At 40.1% G+C, this 23028-nt stretch overlaps 1 protein-coding gene across 1 annotated transcript in view; it reads right to left on the reverse strand.

Annotated features, from left to right (window-relative positions):
• Positions 1–23028, reverse strand: part of Dnah8 (dynein axonemal heavy chain 8) — a 275799-nt gene that overhangs the window by 13153 nt on the left and 239618 nt on the right. The window contains exons 85-87 of the mRNA XM_076860182.1: positions 6952–7108; positions 1516–1668; positions 1245–1434 (exon numbers count right to left, since the gene is read on the reverse strand). Of these exons, the coding sequence (XP_076716297.1) occupies positions 1245–1434; positions 1516–1668; positions 6952–7108 (500 nt within the window). The remainder of the gene's footprint in view (positions 1–1244; positions 1435–1515; positions 1669–6951; positions 7109–23028) is intronic.

Consider the following 23028-nt stretch of genomic DNA (forward strand, 5'->3'; position numbering starts at 1 on the left):
CGCGTCGCGTTAAGGTTTGCTGATGCACTTGTCTTACCAACAAGATTATGGAGTTCTTTAGGGCAGGAATCAGGTCTCGAATCTGTCTCTGTTGAAAGCACCCTGCACAGGGGCTGGCAAATGGAAGGTGCTTAAACAATCCTGATTAAATTAGATGCTATATCTTCAGGCTCCCCAGTCAGGAATTATCTGGTGACAACTTACTCTAATGGAAGGTTTGCAAGGAGGAAAACTAATCATGAGCCTCCAGCTCAGTGTATTTCCACCTAGGGAATACAGCCGCACAGCCAGCATCCACTCCGAAAACAGCATTCCCAGGCCCCAGAAGTCTGCTGCGCCCTCCCCTAATCACTGTGCCCCTGCCCTCATGTAACCAGGATTCTGACACTATAGGTCCGTACCTGGCCTTGTCCTTTGTATAAACTGAATCATCCAAGATGTCGTGTTTTTCTGCTTTGCTGCCTTTATTTTATGAGATTCAACCTTATTTCTGTGAGTAGAAGCAACTCATTCTAAATCGTAAGTGTGAATGTTTCTCAAATTGTATTATAAATGGTGCCAGGAGGTGCCGAACCATGAGAAATCCAACATCTCTTCATTTTGGCCAAGAATCCCTTGAAGGAAAACTACCCGTATTGTAGTAAGACAGAAAGTTGTTGGGTTTCGCTCGAATCGTATGAACTCTGACATGGAGCGGGTAACTTTCTGAGTAAACACTCTCAAAATGAAGGGAGAAATGAAGCAGAATGACAAAACACTCTTTCAGGGGAAAAAAGGACCAAAATTCCTGGTTTGGAGGGGAGGGAGACCCCCGAAGCTCCCTTAATATTTATGCCACATCACATGACAGTTTTTTAAATCAGTCTCATCTTCTGACTTCCATGAACAATTTTTTCTTTTTGCCTCTTCTGGGGCTTCACTTAAAAAATTTCTCCACCAAAATTTAAAACTAAAATTTGAGAGAATTTTTTAAAAAAACTCTTTTTCCCCTAACCACAGAGTGACAGTTTGCTGAAGTGGTGGAAAAGAGAGGATTGGGCCACTACATTGTGGAAGAAAGGTAAGAATAACTTCCGATTGAACTTGTTAAGCAAGGAGAGCAGGGTTACCTATGTCCTCCAACCGTGGAGAGGACACGGCTAGCACCTGCCATTCGGTGCAGCGTACCTTCACCAAGCCATGGCACTATCTAACCGTCCATCCACACAAGTCCAAGTGCTGCCCACTCTCCCAGGAGCACCTACCTTGGGGATTAAAGAAACCAGTCATCCAGAACACATTGGGCCTCCCTTCAAATATCCAAGTGGCGAACTGTGCGTTTCTTTCCAAAAGTTCAGTAAACCAGAAGCCCAGGGTGGACGAATCCCAGGACACCCTTTTCCAGAGCTGAGGTATACGAGCGTCGTACATGTTGTCCAGGGCGTCTCTCAAGTTCTGAGGAAGATGCAGGTAACATATGTGAGTGAGAAACAGCAGCAGAAGAGAGAGGTGACTGCTGAGCAGTGGGTGGCTCACCTCACTCATGATGATTGTCCCCTCAATGGCCAGTTTCAGATCGCTCAGGCTAGTGCGGAGGATCGAAATGACCCTTTGCATCCTGTCAATTTCTTGTCTGAGAAATATGTTCATGGAATTAAGATGCCCCATCTTTATCAAACGAGCTTTCACCTAAAACAAAGCACATGATAAAATCATCTACCATTTCTCTTTCAGTGACCTGTCTGCCTTCTGGATTCTTTTTCCTCTTCTGGGTGTATCTCTACCAGACCGAACAAACTCTAAAATATCTCTTGCAGAACCAAACTTGCCATTAAGTTGTCCATTTTTTGAGCTTCAAAAACTATGGTTCAAACAAAATGATTTTTATTTCCTACTGATTGTACTGAGTTGATGATTGGAAATGTACTTTTAAAAAGCTGAAATAAGAATTGTACCTTTTTTCCCCTTTCAAATGATTAAGTACTGAGTGTCAGTTGAATATTCTTTTGCAATCTAACTTTTGTAAGAGAACAGTGGAATACTTTTTTTTCATTATGCTTGCAGAGCTGTAATTAGAAATGTCACAGAAAGTTAATACAGCCAAAATCTTTACAGAGCACTCACCAAAGAATAGGATTAGCTATAGCTTTTCCTAAGATCATGGTTGCCTTGGCTATGGTGCCTAAAAAGAGCCTTTCCTAATCTAATCAATGAAAATATTTGACTTTGTGGGAGAGCCATTACAGACCTGTCATTTGATCCTTTGGGTATACTGACCATTTTTAAGAGATCAATACAAAAGCCTCTAGTTGTGGGAACAATAAAACCTAACAATTACCGGAAAATAAGTCAATATATATTCACCTTTTCATTTAGTGACATAGGCCAAAAAAAGAGTGGCTACAGGTACTGGCAGGCACTCACACAGGAGTCTGAACTTTCTGCTAGCCACAATCTGAGAGATGCCAGAATAGAAAGAATGTGGACAGACACACAGAGAGGGAGAGAATCTGATATGATGTTCCCATCCAAAGAATCATCAGGAAGCCTGGAATCAGCTGTAGGATTCTCTGCCAGAGATAACCACACCTCTTCTTGGAGACAGATGGGCTTCGGGGTCTTCTGAACCGTTCCCATTTTACAAAACAGGCCTCTGGCGTGGGAGTTTCCTTTAGCAATGGACACCTCTGATTTATTACATGGATCATTTCCAGTGATTGAAAGATGAATGGGGAAAGCAGTTATATAAAACCAAACAGCCTGGACGGAGCCACTTATACAGGCAAAACAAATAAGATTAGAATCACAGGCCAACGTGCCAGTGGAGGTCCTGGACCTCGTCCCACATACCAACCTTCAGGGAGCCTCCTGAGTTCCTGGTTCTAGAACCTACATTTTTGCAGTCTCCAGAGCCTTATTCCTGTCTCCATCCTGAGCCCTTCCACCTACGGCAACTGAACACACACATATCCCCTTTCAATCATGACTGCTCTGGGAATTCATTCTTAATGAAAAGGGAAATTACAGAAATACTTTTGCAATTCTACAAATGGGAAATGAAGCCCAGGTATTGATCACAGCATCAAGTCAATAGCCCAGGTCCATTTACTAGGCCAACAGCCCCAAATTGCCTTGGCCTGCTTATGGTTTTAAAAGAAAAACTTGCCTAGTGTGGTGGCACCTGCCTGAAGTCCCAGCTATTCAAGAAGCTGAGGAAGAACAAGCACTTAATCCCAGGAGTTCAAGGCCAGCCTGGGCAGCGTAGTGAGACCCCATTCAAAAAGATTTTTTTTAAATTAAAAATAAAAGAGGAATTTCACTCAAGATAGACAAGCTTGAGAAAAACTTAGACCCCTAAAAAATGTGATTCTAATACTGATTTTATTTTGTGTGTGATTTTTGTTCCAGACTAAAATGGCCATTTTATTGATAAAATTAAAAATTTGTTGTTGTGGTCTTATGTTGGATTTTCATTATGTTTCTGGGACCAGGTAGTCTACATAATAGAGCTAATTTTACTATGGAAACTGAGGGTATTCAATTTCAATCTACAAACTTCACTTTGCTGCCATATTTTCAAGGACACAGCTCTTCTATAGTAAGTGATCTTGGAAGAGGAAGAGGTTTTAGATGTCCCTCAGTGCAAACTCCCTCCCAGGCCTGAATCCACCAGGTGACATCCCCGACACTGCTTCTGCTAAATATTGCCAGGACAGAGGTCTTCCTGGTGACGCAGCCCCAACCCAATCTGGCAGCTCAAATGATAACCAGGGCTCATGACCTCTCTCTGGCAATACCAACCCTGTGGTAGAGTTATATAGAGTCAGTTTATCTCATTTTCCCATGCCAGCTTGAAAAATCTTTCAAGGCATATATTCTGCCTCGTTTATCTCCTGAAAACCACCCACAGAGCAGTTACAGTATGTCCTTTCCATATTTATCCAACTGAGAAGCACTTTCTCCCTTACTATATAAACACTCCTTTGTGAGACCATTGATTCCAATGTCTTAACCAAATGCCTTGGTACCATCCACTCATTGGTTCTAGAATCAGTTTGAGTTCAATTTTTTTTTTTTTGTACTGGAGATTGAATTCAGGGGTGCTTTACCACTGAGCTACAATGCTAGCTAGCTTTTTTCTTTCTTTCTTTTTTTTTTAGACACGGTCTCACTAAGTTGCTTAGGGTCTTGCTAAATTGCTGAGACTGACCTCAAACTTGCAATCCTCCTGCCTCAGCCTCCAGAGTCTCTGGGATTATAGGCATGCACCACTGCTCCTGGCTCACTTTATAGATTCTTGCTCTACTGCCTAGCTTGGTTTCTGCTGGTACTAAGGACTAAGTGACATAATGAATATAAAGCACTTAACACAGGGCCCATTGTATAATGAGTCCTCAAAAATGCCAGCCACTGCCCCATGATGACATTCTATGAGCTAAGTGTGGTGCTTGGAAAACTTCAGATTGAGAACCGGATGTTCATAAATAATATCCACACTAATTGTTTAACCCTATTTAATCAGTTCCAGGAGTGATTAAAGATCAATTGAGCAAACAGACTATCTCCATCTATAAAGTATTTTAAGCATCTCTTAGAATACCCAATCAGTGACACCTCTGCTTTTTAGCCTTAAAGATTTTTAAATTGTTGTTTAGCACAGATTAAGGCATAATAGTACATATTGGTATATAATTGGGTCAATGTGGAAGACTTGCTGGCAGAGGAATTAACTTATTAAGGTATTTTAAAAAGGAAGCAAAAGAAATATGTCAAAGGATGACCAGGATAAACAAACAATTTAGACACAATTTAGATAAAAGAGTTTAGTAACATAGACAAACCAAATTTACCATGTAGGTAATCTGCACATAGTCTACAATAGGTAAATTACTGTTTTTCATGGGTAATCAGACGTAGATGGTTAGATGCACAAATAGATGCCTAAGATTGTTATTCATCTATCTAGCTAAATGCAACATTTCCATGGTCAATTCTAGGGGAAAAAGGACAGCGAGAGGGCTATATGATGTATTTCAGAAGAACTCCAGATCCCAAACTGGCCTCTCCCTGTTCCAGCTATAGGTAGAAGCCCCTAGACAGGTAGCCCTTGGGCTCCCAGCTGCTGGGTGCATCTTTTCCCAGGCTTGGGGAAGCAGGAGAGTGTGCACACGGACCACAGCGACCCCTGCAGTAGAGGTTAGCTTCTGACCTTTTAAGTGAGGGGCTAAACTTCGCCCAGTTTAGGACTCTGGTAAAGCTAAGGCTATCAGTGGTGAAGGAGGGAGGCTGAGAACAGGAGAGGAGGACACAGCTCTTTTTCTTGCATGAGGAAGGAAGCTCAGATTGAGGACCTCTTGACAGAATTTTCATAATATCCCAGACATTTTGCCATAGATAAAAATTACCTTAGGTCAGCAGTTCTCAAAGTGTGGCCTGGGATCCCTGAGGGCCTAAGGATCCTTTTTTTTTTTTTTTTTTTAATATTTATTTTTTAGTTTTCAGTGGACACAACATCTTTATTTTGTTTATATGTGGTGCTGAGGATCGAACCCAGTGCCCTGCGCATGCCAGGCAAGCGCGTTACCACTTGAGCCACATCCCCAGCCCCCTAAGGATTCTTATGGAGTGGGTTTACAGGGTTAATCTTTTTTTTTTTTTCCTTATAGAATCACTAAAATATTGATTGACTTTTTTACCCTTTTGACTTTTTCGGAATTGAACCCAGAGGCATTTTACCACTGAGCCACATCCCTAGCCCTCTTAATTTTTTAAAATTTTAAGATAGGGTCTTGCTAAAGTTGCTTGGGGCCTCACTAAATTGCTGAGGCTGGCCTTGAACTTTTGATCCTCCTGCCTCAGCCTCCCAAGTCACTGGTATTACAGGTGTGTGCCACCACACCAGGCACTCTTTTACTTTTATTCTGTTATGACTATACAGTGGAGTTTACCAAAGGTCATATGACATGATATACTGAATACAGAAGCAGATATGAGAATAGAGGTGTTTTCTATTAAGCCAGACATTAAAAAGATTTGCAAAAAAGTTAGAAACAATCACACCATTCTCAGTGAATTGTTTTGTCTTGGAAAATAGACATTTAAAAAAGATTTTTAAAATGCTATTTATGTTAACATGTAATGGATTTATTACCATTTTTAAAAAATAAATCAATATTTAAAAATTTCTCAATATAGGGCTGGGGTTGTGGCTCAGTGGTAGAGCCCTTGCCTAGTGAGTTCAATGCCCTGGGTTTGATCCTCAGCAGCACATAAAAATAAATAAATAATACAAAGGTTTTGTGTCCAATTACAACTAAAAAATAAATATTAAAAAAATTCTCAATATAATTTTCTAACATTAAATGTCAATGAATTTTATAAACAAAAGCCATTCAGAATCCTCAATGATCTGGCAAAGGGGTCTTGAGATTAAAAAAATTGGAGAAGAGTTGATTTAGGTTAAAAAAAAAAAAAACAGCTAACACTCAGGAGATAGAGGAAATAAAAAATTACTGCCATGCAGTCTGGGGACTGGGACCATTTAAATGGCTCTCTTCCCTATCCCTGGCTAAGAGCTCCATGGGAATACAAAATGCAGGGCAGGAGACAACCAGAAAAGGTCAGGTAGAGAATGACAGGGCAGGTCATATGACATGCAGGATACACTAACACAGAGGCTGGCATGGGGCTCTCGACTAGAGGGTCTGGAGGTCCAGCATCCAAAGGCAGGTACCCAAAGAGGGAAAGGGGGCACAAAAAGGAAAAGTGTGGACGAAAGGAAACAGAGAAAGGTTTCAGGAACGTGGAGAGCAGGCTTTGCATGATGCTTGGGAAGAAGTAAGGAAAAGAAAACCAAAAGGTGGAAAGGAAGTTGGAGACCAAAAAAGGAAATGCACAGTGCCTGAGGGACTGGACGCACCGTCCAGGGGAGGTGCTCCCTGCGCGGTGCACGGCGGGAAGACCTCGGCTTACCTCGTGGGGGACGTAGTCAGGGGGCAGCTTGCTCAGCATGTCTTCAGACAGTCGGTACACGATGGCCTCCCGGGTCTCCCCGACTCCACCTCCACTCTCTTTGGGCTGAATGTTGGTGATTGTTTCAAGAACGTCGGAAGCTGTGTTACTCTGATACCTGACAGAAAGAGGGACCAGAGTCTCAGAGATGATGAAGCCAGGGTGAACCGATAGGGTCCCTTCAGTCAAACCCAGAGAGAAAAAGGAGAAAGAAAGAAGGAAAGAAGGAAGTGTATACCATCAACCGTGAAGAAAAATTAGAGTCCTTCCTCCTGCCTCCTAATGGGACATCACCAACACGGCAGAAATGAAAATCCCTCCCTCCACACACATCTCTGTTAATCCAAATCCGTGCCTGACAGTTTGGGTTGTCACCAGCCCAAACACCTCAGGCTGGACCACTGACACGTCTCCTTTTATTCTCCCCCTGTTCAGGGACGGGTCCTAACAGTCCAGCATAATTGGTTAGATCAATGAGAACTACACATGATCTGTCCTCACTGAATTATAAATTATTAGAATTTCTTCAGTCTTTTTTCATTTTGTTTCTCATGGTCTCACTTCTGTTAGGATTTCCAAGGTGGGCTACTAGCGTCCATCTGCACCACATATTCAAATGCAGCCACCCTTAAAAGTCCACTTAATCAATGAAGGTTTACCGTAAGCCAGGCCCTGAGCTAGGTTCCAGGATACAGCAGTGAACAAGCCATAGTTCACATTCAGAGAAAGAGGATATTACACAAGGACACTAGGGAAAGTGCTGTGGAGGAAAAATGGGACGCTTTAAGCAAATTTGGTCTCCCTCACTCTCCATCTCTCGCTCTTTCAGGTTGACCAGATGCTCTGAGGTGCAGGAAGCTAGCCCTGGAGTACTGGATTGATCAGTTATCTGGAAACTCATACATATTATGTGTGAGTGTACGTGTGTGTGTGCATCTCTTTCTCTCTTCTTGCAGAACTGGGAATTAAATCCAGGGATGTTCTACCACTAAGCTACATCCCCAGCCCTTTTTAATTTTTTTCATTTTATTTTAAGACAGAGTCTCTCTAATTTGCTCAGGCTGGCTTTGAACTTGTAACCTTCTGAGTCATGCCATCACACCCATCTAAAGTCTCTCTTAAAAAGAAATTAAAGGGATATGGATAGGAAAAGAAGAACTCAAACTATAACTATTTGCTGATGACATGATTCTATACCTAGAGGATCCAAAGAATTCCACCAGAAAACTTCTAGAACCAATAAATGAATTCAGCAAGTAGCAGTATATAAAATCAACATCCATAAGTCAAAAGCATTTATGTACACCAGTGACAAACCCTTTGAAAGAGAAACTAGGAAAACTCCCATTTACAATAGCCTCAGAAAAACTAAAATACTTGGGAATCAACTTAACAAGAGGTGAAAGACCTCTACAAAACTACAGAACACTAAAGAAAGAAAATAAAGAAGACCTTAGAAGATGGAAAGATCTCTCTTGTTATTGGATAGGCAGAATTAATATGCCAAATTAATAATGACCAAAAGCACTACACAGATTTAATATAATTCTAATAAAAATCTTAATGACACTCCTCATAGAAATAGAAAAAGCAATCATGAAATTCATCTGGAAAAAATAAGAGACCCCAAATAGTCTTTTCCCCACAAATGGTGCTGGGAAAACTGGAAAGTGATCTTTAGTAATAAGAGTGAAGCAGGTGGCATCACAATACCAGACCTTAAACTATATTAGAGCTATAGTAACACAACAGCATGGTATTGGCACCAAAATAGACTTGTAGACCAATGGTACAGAATAGAAGACACAGAGACAAACCCACAAAAATTTCCAAGGTGGTCTACTGGTGTCCATTTGTCCCACATATTCAAATGCAGTCACACACCTTTAAAGTCTTATCAGACAAAGGCACCAAAAACACATATTGAAGAAAAGATAGCCTCTTCAACAATGGTGCTGGGAAAACTGGAAATCCACATGCAGCAAAATGAAAGTAAGCCCCTATCTCTCACCAGGCACAAAATTCAACTCAAAGTGGATCAAGGACCCAGGAATTAGACCAGAGACCCTGCTCCTAATAGAAGAAAAAGTAGGCCCAAATATTCATCATGTCAAATTAGGCCCCAACTTCCTTACACAAGACTCCTAAAGCACAATAAATAAAATCAAGAATCAATAAGTGCGATGGATTCAAACTGAAAAGAATCTTCTCAGCAAAAGAAACAATCAGTGAGGTAAAAAGAGAGCGTACAGAATGGGAGCAAATTTTTATCACACACACATCAGATAGAGCACTAATCTCTAGGATATATAAAGAACTAAAAAAAAAAACTTAACACCATTAAAAACAATTAATAAATGGGCTAAGGAACTGAATAGACACTTCTCAGAAGAAGATATACAATCAATCAACAAATATATGAAAAAATGTTTAACATCTCTAGAAATTTGAGAAATGCAAATCAAAACCACTTCATCTCACTCCAGTCAGAATGGCAATTATCAAGAATATAAGCAACAATAAGTGTTGGCAAGGATGTGGGGAAACAAGCACACTCATTCATTGCTGGTGAGACTGCAAATTGGTGCAACCAATCTGGAAAGTAGTATGGAGAATCCTTGGAAAATTTGGATCGAAACCATCATGTGACCCAGCTATCTCACTCCTCAGTTTATACAGAAAGGACTTTTTAAAAACAGCATACTACAGTAATGCATCCACATCAATGTTTATAGCAGCACAATTCACAATAGCTAAATTGTGGAACCAACATAGATAACCTTCAATAGATGAATCGATAAAGAAACTGTGGTATTTATACACAATGGAATATTACTCAGCTTTAAAAGAGAATAAAATCGTGGCATTTGCAGGTAAATGGATGGAGTTGGAGAATATCATGCTAAGTGAAGTCAGCCAATCCCCAAAAAACCAAAGGCTGAATGTTTTCTCTGATAAGTGAATGCTGATCCATAATGGGGGTGGGGAGCAGGGGAGGAATGAAGGAACTTTAGATAGGGCAAAGGAGAGGGAAGGGAAAGGAGAGGGCGTGGGGGTAGAAAAGATGGTGGAATGAGATGGACATCATAACCCTAAGTACATGTATGAAGACACGAACAAATGGTGTGACTCTACTTTGTGTACAACCAGAGAAATGAATATCTGTTTTCCATTTGTGTACTATGAATCAAAATGCATCCTGCTATCATGTATAATAAATTAGAATAAATAAATAAGTTTAAAATTTAAAAAAGGTCACATGTGAGTTGAGAGCTAAAGGATGGGCAGGTTGGCTAGGCAGTGGGGTGGTTGGGAGGCAAGAAAGGACATTTAGATAGGAGGCCAGGGCTAGAGGTGAGAAGGATTTCCGAGCATTGGAGAACAGAGGCAAGTCAGTGAGTTTGGAGGCAGGGAGCCAGGAGAGATGAAGGTGGAGACAAGGCAGGCCAGAGCACGCAGGCTCAGGTGGGATACTTTAAGGATTCCTAGAGTCAACAGTCAACTTGCGAAGACTTCTCAAGCTAGGGTGCCATGATATGACCAGATTTAAATTCTTCTGCCTTTTTTGAATTCCTATTTTATGCCCTATAAACATCACATGATTTGATTTAGAGGAATTATTGTTTCATCTGTAAATTTTATCTCCTGTCCAGATGTAAGCCAAAATCACATTTCCCTTCATAGATATTAGAGGCAATCTAGAAGGAATTTAGCAAAGGCATGACATTAGTGGTTTTTTTTTTGTTTGTTTGTTTGTTTTTTGTGTGTGTGCTTTGTTTTACTGAACAGAAAAGAAGTCTTTATAATGTGGCAAAATCTTATATTTGCAAACCTTTGAATATAGCAATTCCACAGATAAGAATTCATCCTAAAGAAAGAACCAGACATTCCATTTCTGACAGTGTACTGCAATTGTCACCATGAACCACCCTTGTGACAACAACTACACATGACAGATTAGATATGAAAAATACCTTTTATAAAATATTACTGTAAAAAATATTACTGAGGGGCTGAAGCTGGGGATCAATGATAGTGCATTTGCCTAGCATGTGTGATTCTCGGTACCACATATAAATAATAAATGAAATTAAGGTCTATCAACAACTTAAAAATATTATTGAATTGTAAAGATATTAAGAAACCCTCAGGGCCAAAGAAAATATAGAGTAAAGATGATTCCAGAGAGATAAGCCAGATTTTAGTCCTGGGGCATCAAGTTACCTTGGTGTTCTTACGTCTCTGTTTAGACGGTACAATGAAAGGGAGATGCCTCCCTCATATCAAAGGTGAGAAAATTCCTACATAGATCTGGAATCTTCAATATCAGGGTAAACTAGAGATAACCCACCTGTCAGAATGGGTAGTAAGCAACTTGTTCTACTGAGTTTGGCACTGAGTAAGGAGAAAAGTCTTTCCTGAAATTCTTTTTTTAAAAAAATTATTTTTTAGTTGTTAATGGACCTTTATTTTACTTATTTATATGTGGTGCTGAGCATCAAACCCAGTGCCTCCCACATGCTAAGCAAGTGCTCCATCACTGAGCTCCAACCCCAGCTCTCTTTCTTGAAATTCTTAATTCACTAGATTTGTGATATTAATTAACACTCATTCATATTACCTGTGAAATTTGAAAAAACTCAAGCTAAGAGTTTATTTTAAGGTGTTCTTTGGAATTTCTAGATAGTAGATTGAAAGTACCTAATGAGTATAAACACAGATCTTCCCAGGAACAACATATCTTCAACTCAGGACCCCCCCAAAATCCAATAGTTAGTTTCCAGTTGGCCTGAGTTCATAAGTGAAAAATTAAAAAAAAAAAAACTTATAAAGAAGCCAGACACTATGATCAAGAGTTGGTAGCGATAACAGAAAGCAGAACCACATCTGCAAAGATCTCAGTAAATTCTCAGATGCAAGCTATAAAATGTTGTTTTAAACTATATTGAAGAATTTTAAAGGGTTGCTTAAAATATTAATATTAAATAGGAAATTATAAACATGATTATCATATTTGAAAAAAAGCAAGCAGAACTTCTTAAATAAAAAATAACTAAAATTTAAAACCTGTATTCATTTTTTATTGCTGCTATAACAAATGACCACAATATAAGCAGCTTAGAACAGTACAAATTTAATGTCTTACAATTCTGCAGGTCAAGTACAATACAATTCTCACTGGGTTAAAATCAACGTGTTGGTAAGGTGAGGTTCCTTTCTGTGGGCTGTAGGGAAAATCTGTTTTCTTGCTCATTTGGGTTGCTGGCAGAATTCACTTCCCTGTGCTTGTAGGACAGAGATCTCTGCAATTTCTTGCTGGCTACTAGCTGAGGGCCCTTCCCAGCTTCTAGAGGCCACCTACATCTCTTGCCTTGTAACCTCCTCCTACAAATTGGCAGAGGCAGAAAAGCTAGCAATGGCAAGTCAAGTCTCCTTCACAATTTGACTCCTCCTCCTCCAACTTCATCTCTCTGAACCACTCTTCTGTAATTAGATTGGGCCTGCTGGATTGATAACATTCTGATCTCAAGGTCCTCAACCTTAATCTCATCTATGAAGTCTCTTTAGCTACATACAGTGACATATTCACAGATTCTGAAGATTAGGATGTAGATATACTTAGGGGTTCATTATTCAGCTTCCCATAACAGCCAATAATGGGTTAAACAGCAGACTGGATACAATCAAAGAGAGAATTAGAAAATTGGAAAATAGAATGTGTCAGTGAAGAAAACAAATGGAAAATATGAAATAAAAGTTGAAAGACATGTAGGCTAGAATGATAAGCTCTAATAGATGCCTCAGCAACATTTAGAAAAATAGAAAAAAAGAGAGAAAATAAGTGATGAAATAATGACTTGAGAATTGAATGAACCTGGCCGGGTGTGATAGTGCACACCTATAATCCCAGTGGCTTGGGAGGCCGAGGCAGGAGGATCAAAGTGAGTTCAAAGTCAGCCTCAGCAACTTAGCAAGGCCATAAGCAACTTAGTGAGACCCTTGTCTCTAAATAAAATTTAGGAACAAAGTAGGGGGGTTGCTGAAGATGTGGCTCAGTGGTTAAGTGCTGCTGGGTTCAATCCCTGGTACCAAAAAAAAAAAAAAAAAGGAACTGAATAAACACCAAGTAACATAAGCAAATAAATAAATAAATAGAAATATATATGTAGACACATCACAGTGAAACTGTAATGCACCAAAAACAAAGAAGATCTTAAAAGCAGCCAGAGATAAGAAACAATTACCTAGAAAGAAATGACAATTAGACTGGTAGCCAATCCCTCAATAACAGCAACAAAATCCAGAAGAACATAGAATAACACTGTCTAAGTGATAATATAAAGTAACTATACACCTAGAATCATGTGCCAAGCAAAAGTGTCTTTTTGGGGGTATGAATGAGGGCAGGAAAAAGATTTGAATAGACATTTCACGAAAAAAGTCTGTATAAATGACCACAAAGTGCATGCAAATATATTCCACCTTATTATTTATTAAGAAAAGGCAGATTAAAACCACAATGTGATACTACTTCACACAGCAGTAGTAATAACCAATAGATAGACAATAACAAGTATGGACAGAGACAGAGAAACTTGAACCTTCATAATTGCTAGAGGGCACTGTAAAATGGAGCAATCACTTTGGAAAACAGTGTGACAGTTTGTTAAAATGTTACAAACAGATTAATTGTATGATTCAGTAGTTTCATTTCTAGTTATCTACTCAAAAGAAATGAAAAGACAAGGCTACACAGACTTGTGCATGAACATTCATGACAGCATTATTCATAAACGACCCAAGTATCTATCAACTGATGAATGGACAAGCAAAATGTGGTCCAGTCATATACTGGAACAATAATAACAATAATCTGTCAATGAAAAGTAATGGAGTAAATACTGACACATGCTACAACCTGAGTGAACTTCAAAAGCACTATGTCAACTCAAAGAATCCAGACACACAGCGAATGAACAAGTTCATCTAAACTTAAGAGAATTTAAGGTGAGCAGATTACATCGAATTAAACCTATTTTTCAAAAAAAAGAGGGCAAAAATAAGACATTTTCAGAAAATAATAAAAGAATTAACCATCATGGGCCTTCACTGGAGGAAATTCTAAAGAATACCCTTTAGAAAAATGATTCAGGAAGATGATTCTGATAAAAGGCTTGAGGTAGAGAAGAGAATGTCAACACATGGGTAAATCTAAACAAGCATTCTAGTTTACAATAATTAAACCTAGGTCTAATTGTAGGGTTAGATCAAACAAGATAAATATTAAAATACTAAAATGTCAGGGGACATCGGTCAGAGTTAAAGTTACCTAAGAGCTTTTGATTAAACATATTAATTTTAAACTTAGTTAAGAATGAGTATTGAGATTTCTAGGGTAACTGGTAAAGAACTAAAACAGAAAACAGAATTTCCAAACAGGCAGAGAGGGGGAAATAGAATGGGAAAAACTCTCATTAAGCAAAAGAAGAAAAGAAGCACAACACAGCAATAATGTGGTGAAAAAAAGCCACATTTCTTATTTATTATTTACATTTTATGCATTTTAAATATTCTTTTATAGTTACTCAATATTAATAAATCAGTTTTAAAAGAAATAATCAGACACTTGTATAAAGATGTACATACAAGCCTTTACAAGGGTATTTTTAAATAATAAATACTGCTAATGCTCTATAAAAAAATCTATACAGACAATAAAAATGGTAATGTAGCACTGTATTCAGTGATAAGGTGAGGTGTCACTGGGAGTTCATAGAATAAAATAGCATACGGTGAAAAAACTGGTTATGGTATGACCTAATTTCACTTAAAATCCTGTGCATGTTGATATAGTAAAAAAAAAATTCTAGAAGGGTATTCTAACAGTGAGATTTTTTGTATGATGAGATTTTTCTGCAATTATTAGTTTTTGCCTTATATTCTTCTGTATTTTATTCCTCTCATAAGGAAGTATGATTTTTATAAGAGTGATAAAACTATTTTTGTTTTGAAAAATAAGAGAAAAAATAAACCCCCTTAGACAAAGCACATCCTAAGTGTCAAGCACTCGGCACAGAAGGCTCCACGGCAAATGCTCTAAGTCCACTGAAATGCCTCTTCCAAATTCCCTCTCTTTATGCCCCTCCAGAAAGGCCCTCTTCTCACTTCTCGCTACAGCACAAAAGAGAGACTTATGCCCTTTTCCCTCAGCATTCCAAGGTGCGAATTAAACATGGCACTTGTAGAGCTGACTTTCAGAATCCCAAGGAGCAAAGTCATCTGGGCTTCTTTACTTGGAAAAGAGCTGTATTTCCTTCCTTCCTTCCTTCCTCCCTCCCTCCCTTCCTTCCTTCTGTACAATTGGTCTTTGAATTCATTTAGGAAGGAAGCTGAAGAATGGAGAACATGCTTCTATCTTGAGTATTTTTATCTGATTGACAGGTAGAATGCCACATGTGGACCCAGACATGTGGACCCATACTATTGCATGCTTTCCAAAAGCTGTGGCCAAGACAAATACATGTGGCACTTTGGTTGATATACTCAACTTTCAGTCACATACAGCAATGATGAGAGTCTTAGTGTCCTATCTAGCGAGCGTTTGTGACCCCATTTAGAGTATCACCTCCATATTACCCTCTACATATGAATTTCACAAACATATGTATACATATATGTGTGTGTGTATTTATGTATAAATTAATATAAATTTTGAGACATGATCTCACTAAGTTCCTGAGGCTGAACTTTCAATCCTCCTGCCTCACACTCCCAGGTTAAGTTGCTGGGTTCACAGGCATGTGCCAAGGTGCCTGGCATGATACTGGAGTTTTAGAATACCTGCAAAACACTTACTTTAAAATCTGAAAGATGAGTATATCAAACACACACGGTTTAATATATGAATAGAGAACAAAACATTTTAGTAAAATGGCACTAAAGACATTTGCAACCCAATCCTGAACTTGATGTGATTCCAATAGTTCTTAAAAATTTTTCACTTGACATGTAATAATTGCACTTGACATAATCCAGTTTTTAAAAAGTCATATAAAGTATAACAAAAGCACAAATAACTCGGAAGGGAAGAGTCCCATGAAAATAGCTATTGAGACAACAAAATGAAGATACTAAAGTCACGAATCCCATATTATGACACATATTTTTCAGAAATTTAAACTTGTAAGTGATTAACATTACTCCATGATCTCCCTCCAGCTTTAAATAGAGCAAGGACAGAAGATACAGATGAATGGCTCTTAGAGAAGGTGGAGGTCTCACTGTTGTGGAGAGCTTACGGGGAACCCTGAAGCACCAGGCCAGGCTGGCAACAGCCTCTGATTTTATCATGACCTCCCATGTCCACATTTCCTGGACTTCCAGAGGGCTCTGTTCCTTACATCCCTTTACCCCTCACCTGAACTGTTCCTTCTCCCGTCTCCTTTAATGACATCCATGTCAGCGCCCAGTTGCCCAACCCAGAGTCCTCGGAGACAGCCTCTCTTTGATGTCACTCCCAGGCCTTCTTGGTCCCCAAGTCCTATTACCAAATCGTTTCCAGAATTCACCTCCATCATCAACCACACTGCCTTCAGAACTGTCCCAGACTCTTGACCAGGACACCCAACACCCTCTGCCTTTGTCACTTACTCCCTCATGGAGGCACCGTCCCCTTCGCCTGGGCTCTGGGCAAGTTGAACTTGGTCCCCAGATATCCCACAAACCCTTACATCTTCCTGCCTCTCCTTGCTCCTGTCTTGGTCGACCTGCCCTGGTCTGTCCCATGGTCCTGATTTCTCATTGTGTTCCCCTTCTGGCACTCCCCTTCCTGCCCTGGCACTGCAGCCACTTCCTGCCCAGCCCTTCTCTAACCTGAGAACCCCTGCCCATCCTTTAAGGCACAACTCAAATGTGGCCTGTCACTAGCTTTCTTTGATCCTTAGGTTGGGATGTATTGCTTTCATCTCTGTTCCTGTAGCAACCTATATGTGCCCTGATTCTACAGCGTCCAGAGTATATTACGTAAATATTTGCCTTTCATCCATTTCCCTAACAGATAATGAGCTCCAAGGACAAGGACTGTGTCTCACTCATCTTCATATCCCGAGCTGGCCAGACAGTAAGTTCCCAATAAATATTTGTTGAGCTGAAGCCAGTTGGCTTAAATTTTATTAAACTTCAAATACAAAAGAGAGCAATTTTCCAGTATTTAAAGGGCATCAAGCTTAATAATCCATTCCTCCTCATGGTAAAAGTTTAGCACAATATTATTATTATTATTTTTCTATTTCCGGACACCTTTCCACCTACAAATCAATGGATACATATGTTTATGTGTGCCTGTCTCACACAAATACAGGTATAAATATATCCTTGGATACTTTTGATAATTTAATTTTGATTTCATAGGCTATTTTCACAGGATTTTTCCCCTCAAGAGTTATCTGTATTTTCTTATATTTTATGGCTTTTAAAAACTGAAATTATGCTATACTTCAAAATTCAGAAATGGTTGCAAATGCACGCGCAAACACACACATACACACACGTCTCCCCCTCAAAACATAAGGGAATCAGAATGATGTGATTTCAAGAAGAAGGAAAAATATTTTTATTATAATGTTTTAGCAACACATTTCTTCCTTTAAAGGCTAAAGGAAGAAAACCACAATAAATTTCCATCTGAACCAGAGTTCATTCTCTTGCCTATTCTGGCTACAAATAAAAAAGGGAAAGACCCCGTATCTGGGAGCGTCAGCGCTTGCATGCCTTCTGGAAATGTGCTCTTCACCACTGACTGGTGCCAGCAGAGCACACCACTGCGGGAGTGACCAATTCGTTTTCTGTGGATTCTGGACAAATTCACAGGTGCTCCAGGGAGCAGCTGACGGAGGTGCTGCTGCTGCCGCTGCATCTCACCTAAGAAATTACTTTCATGGTGAGTGATTTTACTCTTTTATGAGGTGATCCGAAAAGAGTCCCAAAAGTACAGATGCTGGGAAAGACTCACCAGAGTCACCCCACATCACGTAAGAGCTGGACGAGCTCTCCAGGTCATCTCCCCATTACACATTTTATTAGGCACAGGATGTCATGCCCTGCTATTCCAAGGCTGTACAACTTGAATTTCCTTTTCCACGATGTGATTTTATGTTTGCAAAAATATGAAGGGCAGAAGCCAAGTCAAGGGGCTGTAATGGAGAACTGCAAGTATCTCTTTATGCCTTCAAAGCCTGAGGGCTTTCAGGAAAACAGTCCCCTTAACTGCTCTGAGATGAAGAACAAGACTGTTCTGTGAGCTTTGGTCCTCAGTTACTTCTTGAAGAAAACTTCTCTTTGGAGTAAATAGGGGAAGAAGCTCAGATTGCCTTTTTGTAACTTGGTGGTTCTGGGGAGTTGGGTTGTGGGTAATAAAAATGCAAAACTACTGAAAAACCAGAACTGTCTATAAAATAAACAATTAACTATCTAATGAGATATTTGTGCATGGTCACATCCAAATCAGCCTAGATTTAGATATTCTTTTGCACATGAAATATCAATGAGCATTTTTTAAAAAAAAGATCTAAAACTCAGAAGTGTCAGCTAATACTAAAAGGAATGAATTAGAATTTGTCCTGCATAGAAATGAATAGAAAATTTGTAATAAGGCATTTGATAAATTTCAGAAGGGAGAAAAAATATGCATAACCACTAATGAGAAAAAGAGTCAAAATAAATAACTGCTTTCCACATTGAGACGGTTGGATTTGCAGAGTCTCTGGTACCTAATAAATCTAGATAATAAAATATGAATAAACTATGCATTTTTATGGTTCCTGTCATCAAGAAATCTAATCTCTTGGGAGAGATTTTACTTATTTTAAAGCATTTATTTAGCTTGATTCCTCCACCCCCTTCTTCAGAGATTCTTTGTTTTGAAGTAGAGAGGAAAGAGACTTGTGGTTCCTTTCCCCAAATTTTCTCCTCTCAAATTTATGGATGTGAACTTCAGAGGGAGAGTCTGAGAAACAGGAGCATAGAGTTCTCCACCATGGCCCACTAATAGCCTGTGAATCTACTAAAAGCCAATGTGCTATTAAACAGCAAGGATGGTCACATCAATTAATGATCCCTCTGGTTGGGGACATCCAACACAGCCACCGTACGGTAGAGTCCTCCCCATCTCCTGGCTTCTTTTGCACAAGTGTGGGTCTCTCACTTGGGCTCCTGTCCACATTTCTTATCCCACTCAGACATCCCATTCTTTTCCAACTCAACATGCCCCAAACAGGACTCCTTAGCTTGTCCTCATGTGCATCCAAGCATTCCCATTTCCGACTCCTCCATTAGCCCAGCTCCCAGGGCGGATTTGTCAAAGCCATCTTTGATTACTTCTTGCATTTCACAGAGAACAGCGGCACCTTGCTGGACTGGGAAGGGCTGGGCTTGGGCTGGGATCCAAGTCTGTTACTGCTTACTGCCTCCTGGTGGCTGTTGGGGGAACTGTTGAGGGGCAGAGTAAAGGAACCTTTCAAAAAGGTTCACTAAGGCTTCACTAAGACAAGTGCAGGTAGAGTTCCAGGTATTTCAGAGCCCAGAGAAAAGAAGAATTAGCCTAGGAAAAGCTCACTAGGAGACCAAACATGGAGCTGCAGACAGAGGCTACTGCCTGAGCAGGCACCAGAAATGGGCCCAGATGTGCTGGGGAGAGGGGATGGCATAGGTAGGCCAGTGGGAGGGCCCCAGGGGCAGAGCAAAGGGGAAGTTAAGAACAAAGATAGGTCACAGGAGGAGGGCCACAGGTCTCACAGGCCACTAGAGGCTGTCCAGGGCTTTCTACTTGACCTCACTCATTGCAAGGAAAGGTTACAAGATCCTGACTCTCGAATTCAGAGAAGTGAGCTTAGTGACAGCATGTGGACCAGCGATGGGATGTGGCCTCTGGATGGAGTTGTGGAGAGGGGCTTGCAGACGACAGAGGCTTGCCAGGCCCTCCCAACCCACAGAAGGTTCACAGCCACTGCTCTGTAGTCACGGAATCCTGTCAATTCCCTTTAAGATGTGTCCTGTGGCTTTGCTCCACCCCGATCTAGACCTGCATCCTCACCCACATGGGTTATCCGGGGGTCTCTGAGATGGTCTAGGAAACAACACCAAGCATGCGCTAAATGAGGTCACAGAGAAGGGCCTTGTCAGTGATGGCAGAGAGCTTGCATTTTATTCTAAGTGCTGTGGAAACTACTGAGATGGAGAAGCAAGGGAATCGCAGGTTCAGTCTGGGGCTTTTAAAGGTTGAGCTGCCTGAAAGCCATCCAAGTGGATACCACATAGAACTCCTATAAGTGACTGTGGAGACAGAGGAGAGGTCTAGACAATACCCATTGACATACAGATATTTTAAAGGCCACTGAGTGGTGCACACCTATAATCCCAGCAACTCAGGAGGCAGAGGCAGGAGAATTGCAAGTTCGAGGCTGGTCTCAGTGACTTGGCGAGGCTCTTAGCAATTTAGCTCTCTGGAAATAAAAAATTGGCAACAAAAAGTACAAAAAGGATTGGGGATGAAGCTCAGTGGTAAAGTGCCCCTGGGTTCCACCCCCAGTACCCAAATAAATAAATGCTATTGAAGCTGATGAGCTCCATTCAGGAAAGAAGGTGGAAAAACGACCAATTGGAGAAGAGGCAGTTGATAGAGAGGGGAGACTTAAGGCATGGATAGTACCTACTTCCTGGATAATGCACCAAGAGTGACCTATGGATGCTGTGCCTCCTGACCTTTTGCATTTTGCAACATATTTTATTCCTTTGCTACAAAGTGCTTTTGCCCCTGACAGCGGAGGACCCATGGAGCTAGGCAAGGGGAGAACACATTTTTAAGAAGAGCTCCAGGCGTCTGGTGTGATGTGTGAGTGCTGAGTTCCCAGTTCCAGTTTCTCGTGGTTTCTCTGGGGTACACTGGCACCCGATAGTGCATGGCTGAACATAGCTGAGCTAGGTTATACTAAGAGCCAGCACACGGAGAAGGACTCAAGTGGCTTCAGTCTGTCATAATACAGAGCTGGATAACTCCACACTTGCTTCTGTAACAGGTTTTACTGAATGAGTTGGACTCAATATGGCATAAGGAAAAGGCAGCTTCATGTTGCAGACTCTGTACTGAGTCCAGCTCATTCAAGTTGATTGAAGACTACTTTCTGTAACCCTGTGCAAATAAATATGAAAACATAGACGAGCTGGGGGCATGCACCTGTAATCCCAGAAACCGAGGGGGCAGGAGGATTGCAAGTTCAAAGCCAGCCTCAACGACTTAGCAAGACCCAAAACAACTTAAAGATATCCTGTTTCAAAATAAAAAAATAAAAAAGGCTGGGGATATGGCTCAGTGGTTAAAGCGCCCCTGGATTCTGTCTCCTGTACCCAAAACAAAAATGAAATAATAATAAAAATAGATGAGCCAGATAATTTTATCTTTTTAAAAAAGAATATTATTTATAAAAGTTGACTGCTAGGCTGGGGTTGTAGCTCAGTGGCAGAGTGCTTGCCTTGCATGTGTGAGGCACTGGGTTCGATCCTCAGTGCCACATAAAAAAATAAGTAAATAAAGATATTGTGTCCATCTACAACTAAAAAAATATTTAAAAAAAGAAGTTGACTGCTGTAGCAACAGAAGAATAAGAAGGATATCAAAGAACTAGTACCACCAAAAAGCACTGGGCCCAGATGATTTCATAGAGTTCTACCCTAAGTTCAAGCTCCCAATGCTACCTACATACATTATTTCAGAGCTCAGGAAAGTCCCAACATTTTTATAAAGCAAATCTAATCTTGATTAACAATTAAATCTGATAAAGAGGGCATAAAAACTCTAGAACAATCTTATTTATGAATATCAATGTAAAAGTCCTCAGTGAATTGTTCATAAAGTCCATCACCACACTAAATGAATAATACATCAGGACCAAGTTGCATTAATTTCAGGAACGCATAGATAATTTAAGTTAGGAAATCTGTTCATATTTTAAATATTTGGGAATAATCATGTAACTATCTCCAGAAATACTGAAAGGCATTCAACGAAATTCAATGTTCATTTGTGATAAAAATAAACCTGCAATAATAGCTAGGAAAAGCCCAGGGGGAAGAAAGAGCAACAAGGGGACTTAGCCCTACCAGAGAGCAAAACATATTGTGCAGCTTCAATTTTAAATAGACTGGGCTGGGGATGTGGCTCAAGCGATAACTTGCTTGCCTGGCATGTGTGGGGCACTGGGTTCGATCCTCAGCACCACATAAAAAAAATAAAATAAAGATGTTGTGTTCACCAAAAACTGAAAAATAAATATTAAAAAAAATTAAAAAAAAATTTTAAATAGACTGCTGTGTAGCAAAAACAGACCTATATACCTGTGGAAATTCTGTCTTTATAAAAGGAAGCTTCTCAAATCACTGATGATGGGTGACAGATTGCTACCCAGAAAAAGAGGAAATTTCATCCATACTTAGGACATAACAACTTCCAAATAAATATTAAGAAAATGAACGCATACTGAAAGAAAACACAAATTATTCCTTTATAACCTGATGTGGGAAAAAGGCCTCTGACTCACAGCCCAGACCTAGCGATGATGACAACGACAACAGGATTCATGAATTTGACTATGTAAAAATAGAAGCACAACAAAATGATAATAACAGCTCTATTGGGCCAATGGGAAAACGTCACAAAGTCAAAATCTAATAACAACCCGAGAAAAAAATATTTACAGTGCACATCACAAATAAAGGGCTGATATCCCCAAAGGCTGGCGCTGGGGCTCAGAGGCAGAGCGCTCGCCTGGCATGCATGAGGCACTGGGTTCGATCCTCAGCACCACATAAAATAAAATAAAGTTATTGTGTCCACCTAAAACTAAAAAATAAACACTTAAAAAAAACATCAAAGGGAAAGCCAGGCATAGTGGTGCACAATGGTAATCCCAGCCGCTCAGGAAGCTGAGATAGAAGGAACCAAACGGAGAAAACAGATGGAAAACATGAAAGAAAGGCTGAAAGACA

The sequence above is a fragment of the Callospermophilus lateralis genome, chromosome 6 (genome assembly GCF_048772815.1).
Source record: "Callospermophilus lateralis isolate mCalLat2 chromosome 6, mCalLat2.hap1, whole genome shotgun sequence".
Lineage (NCBI taxonomy): Eukaryota > Metazoa > Chordata > Mammalia > Rodentia > Sciuridae > Callospermophilus > Callospermophilus lateralis.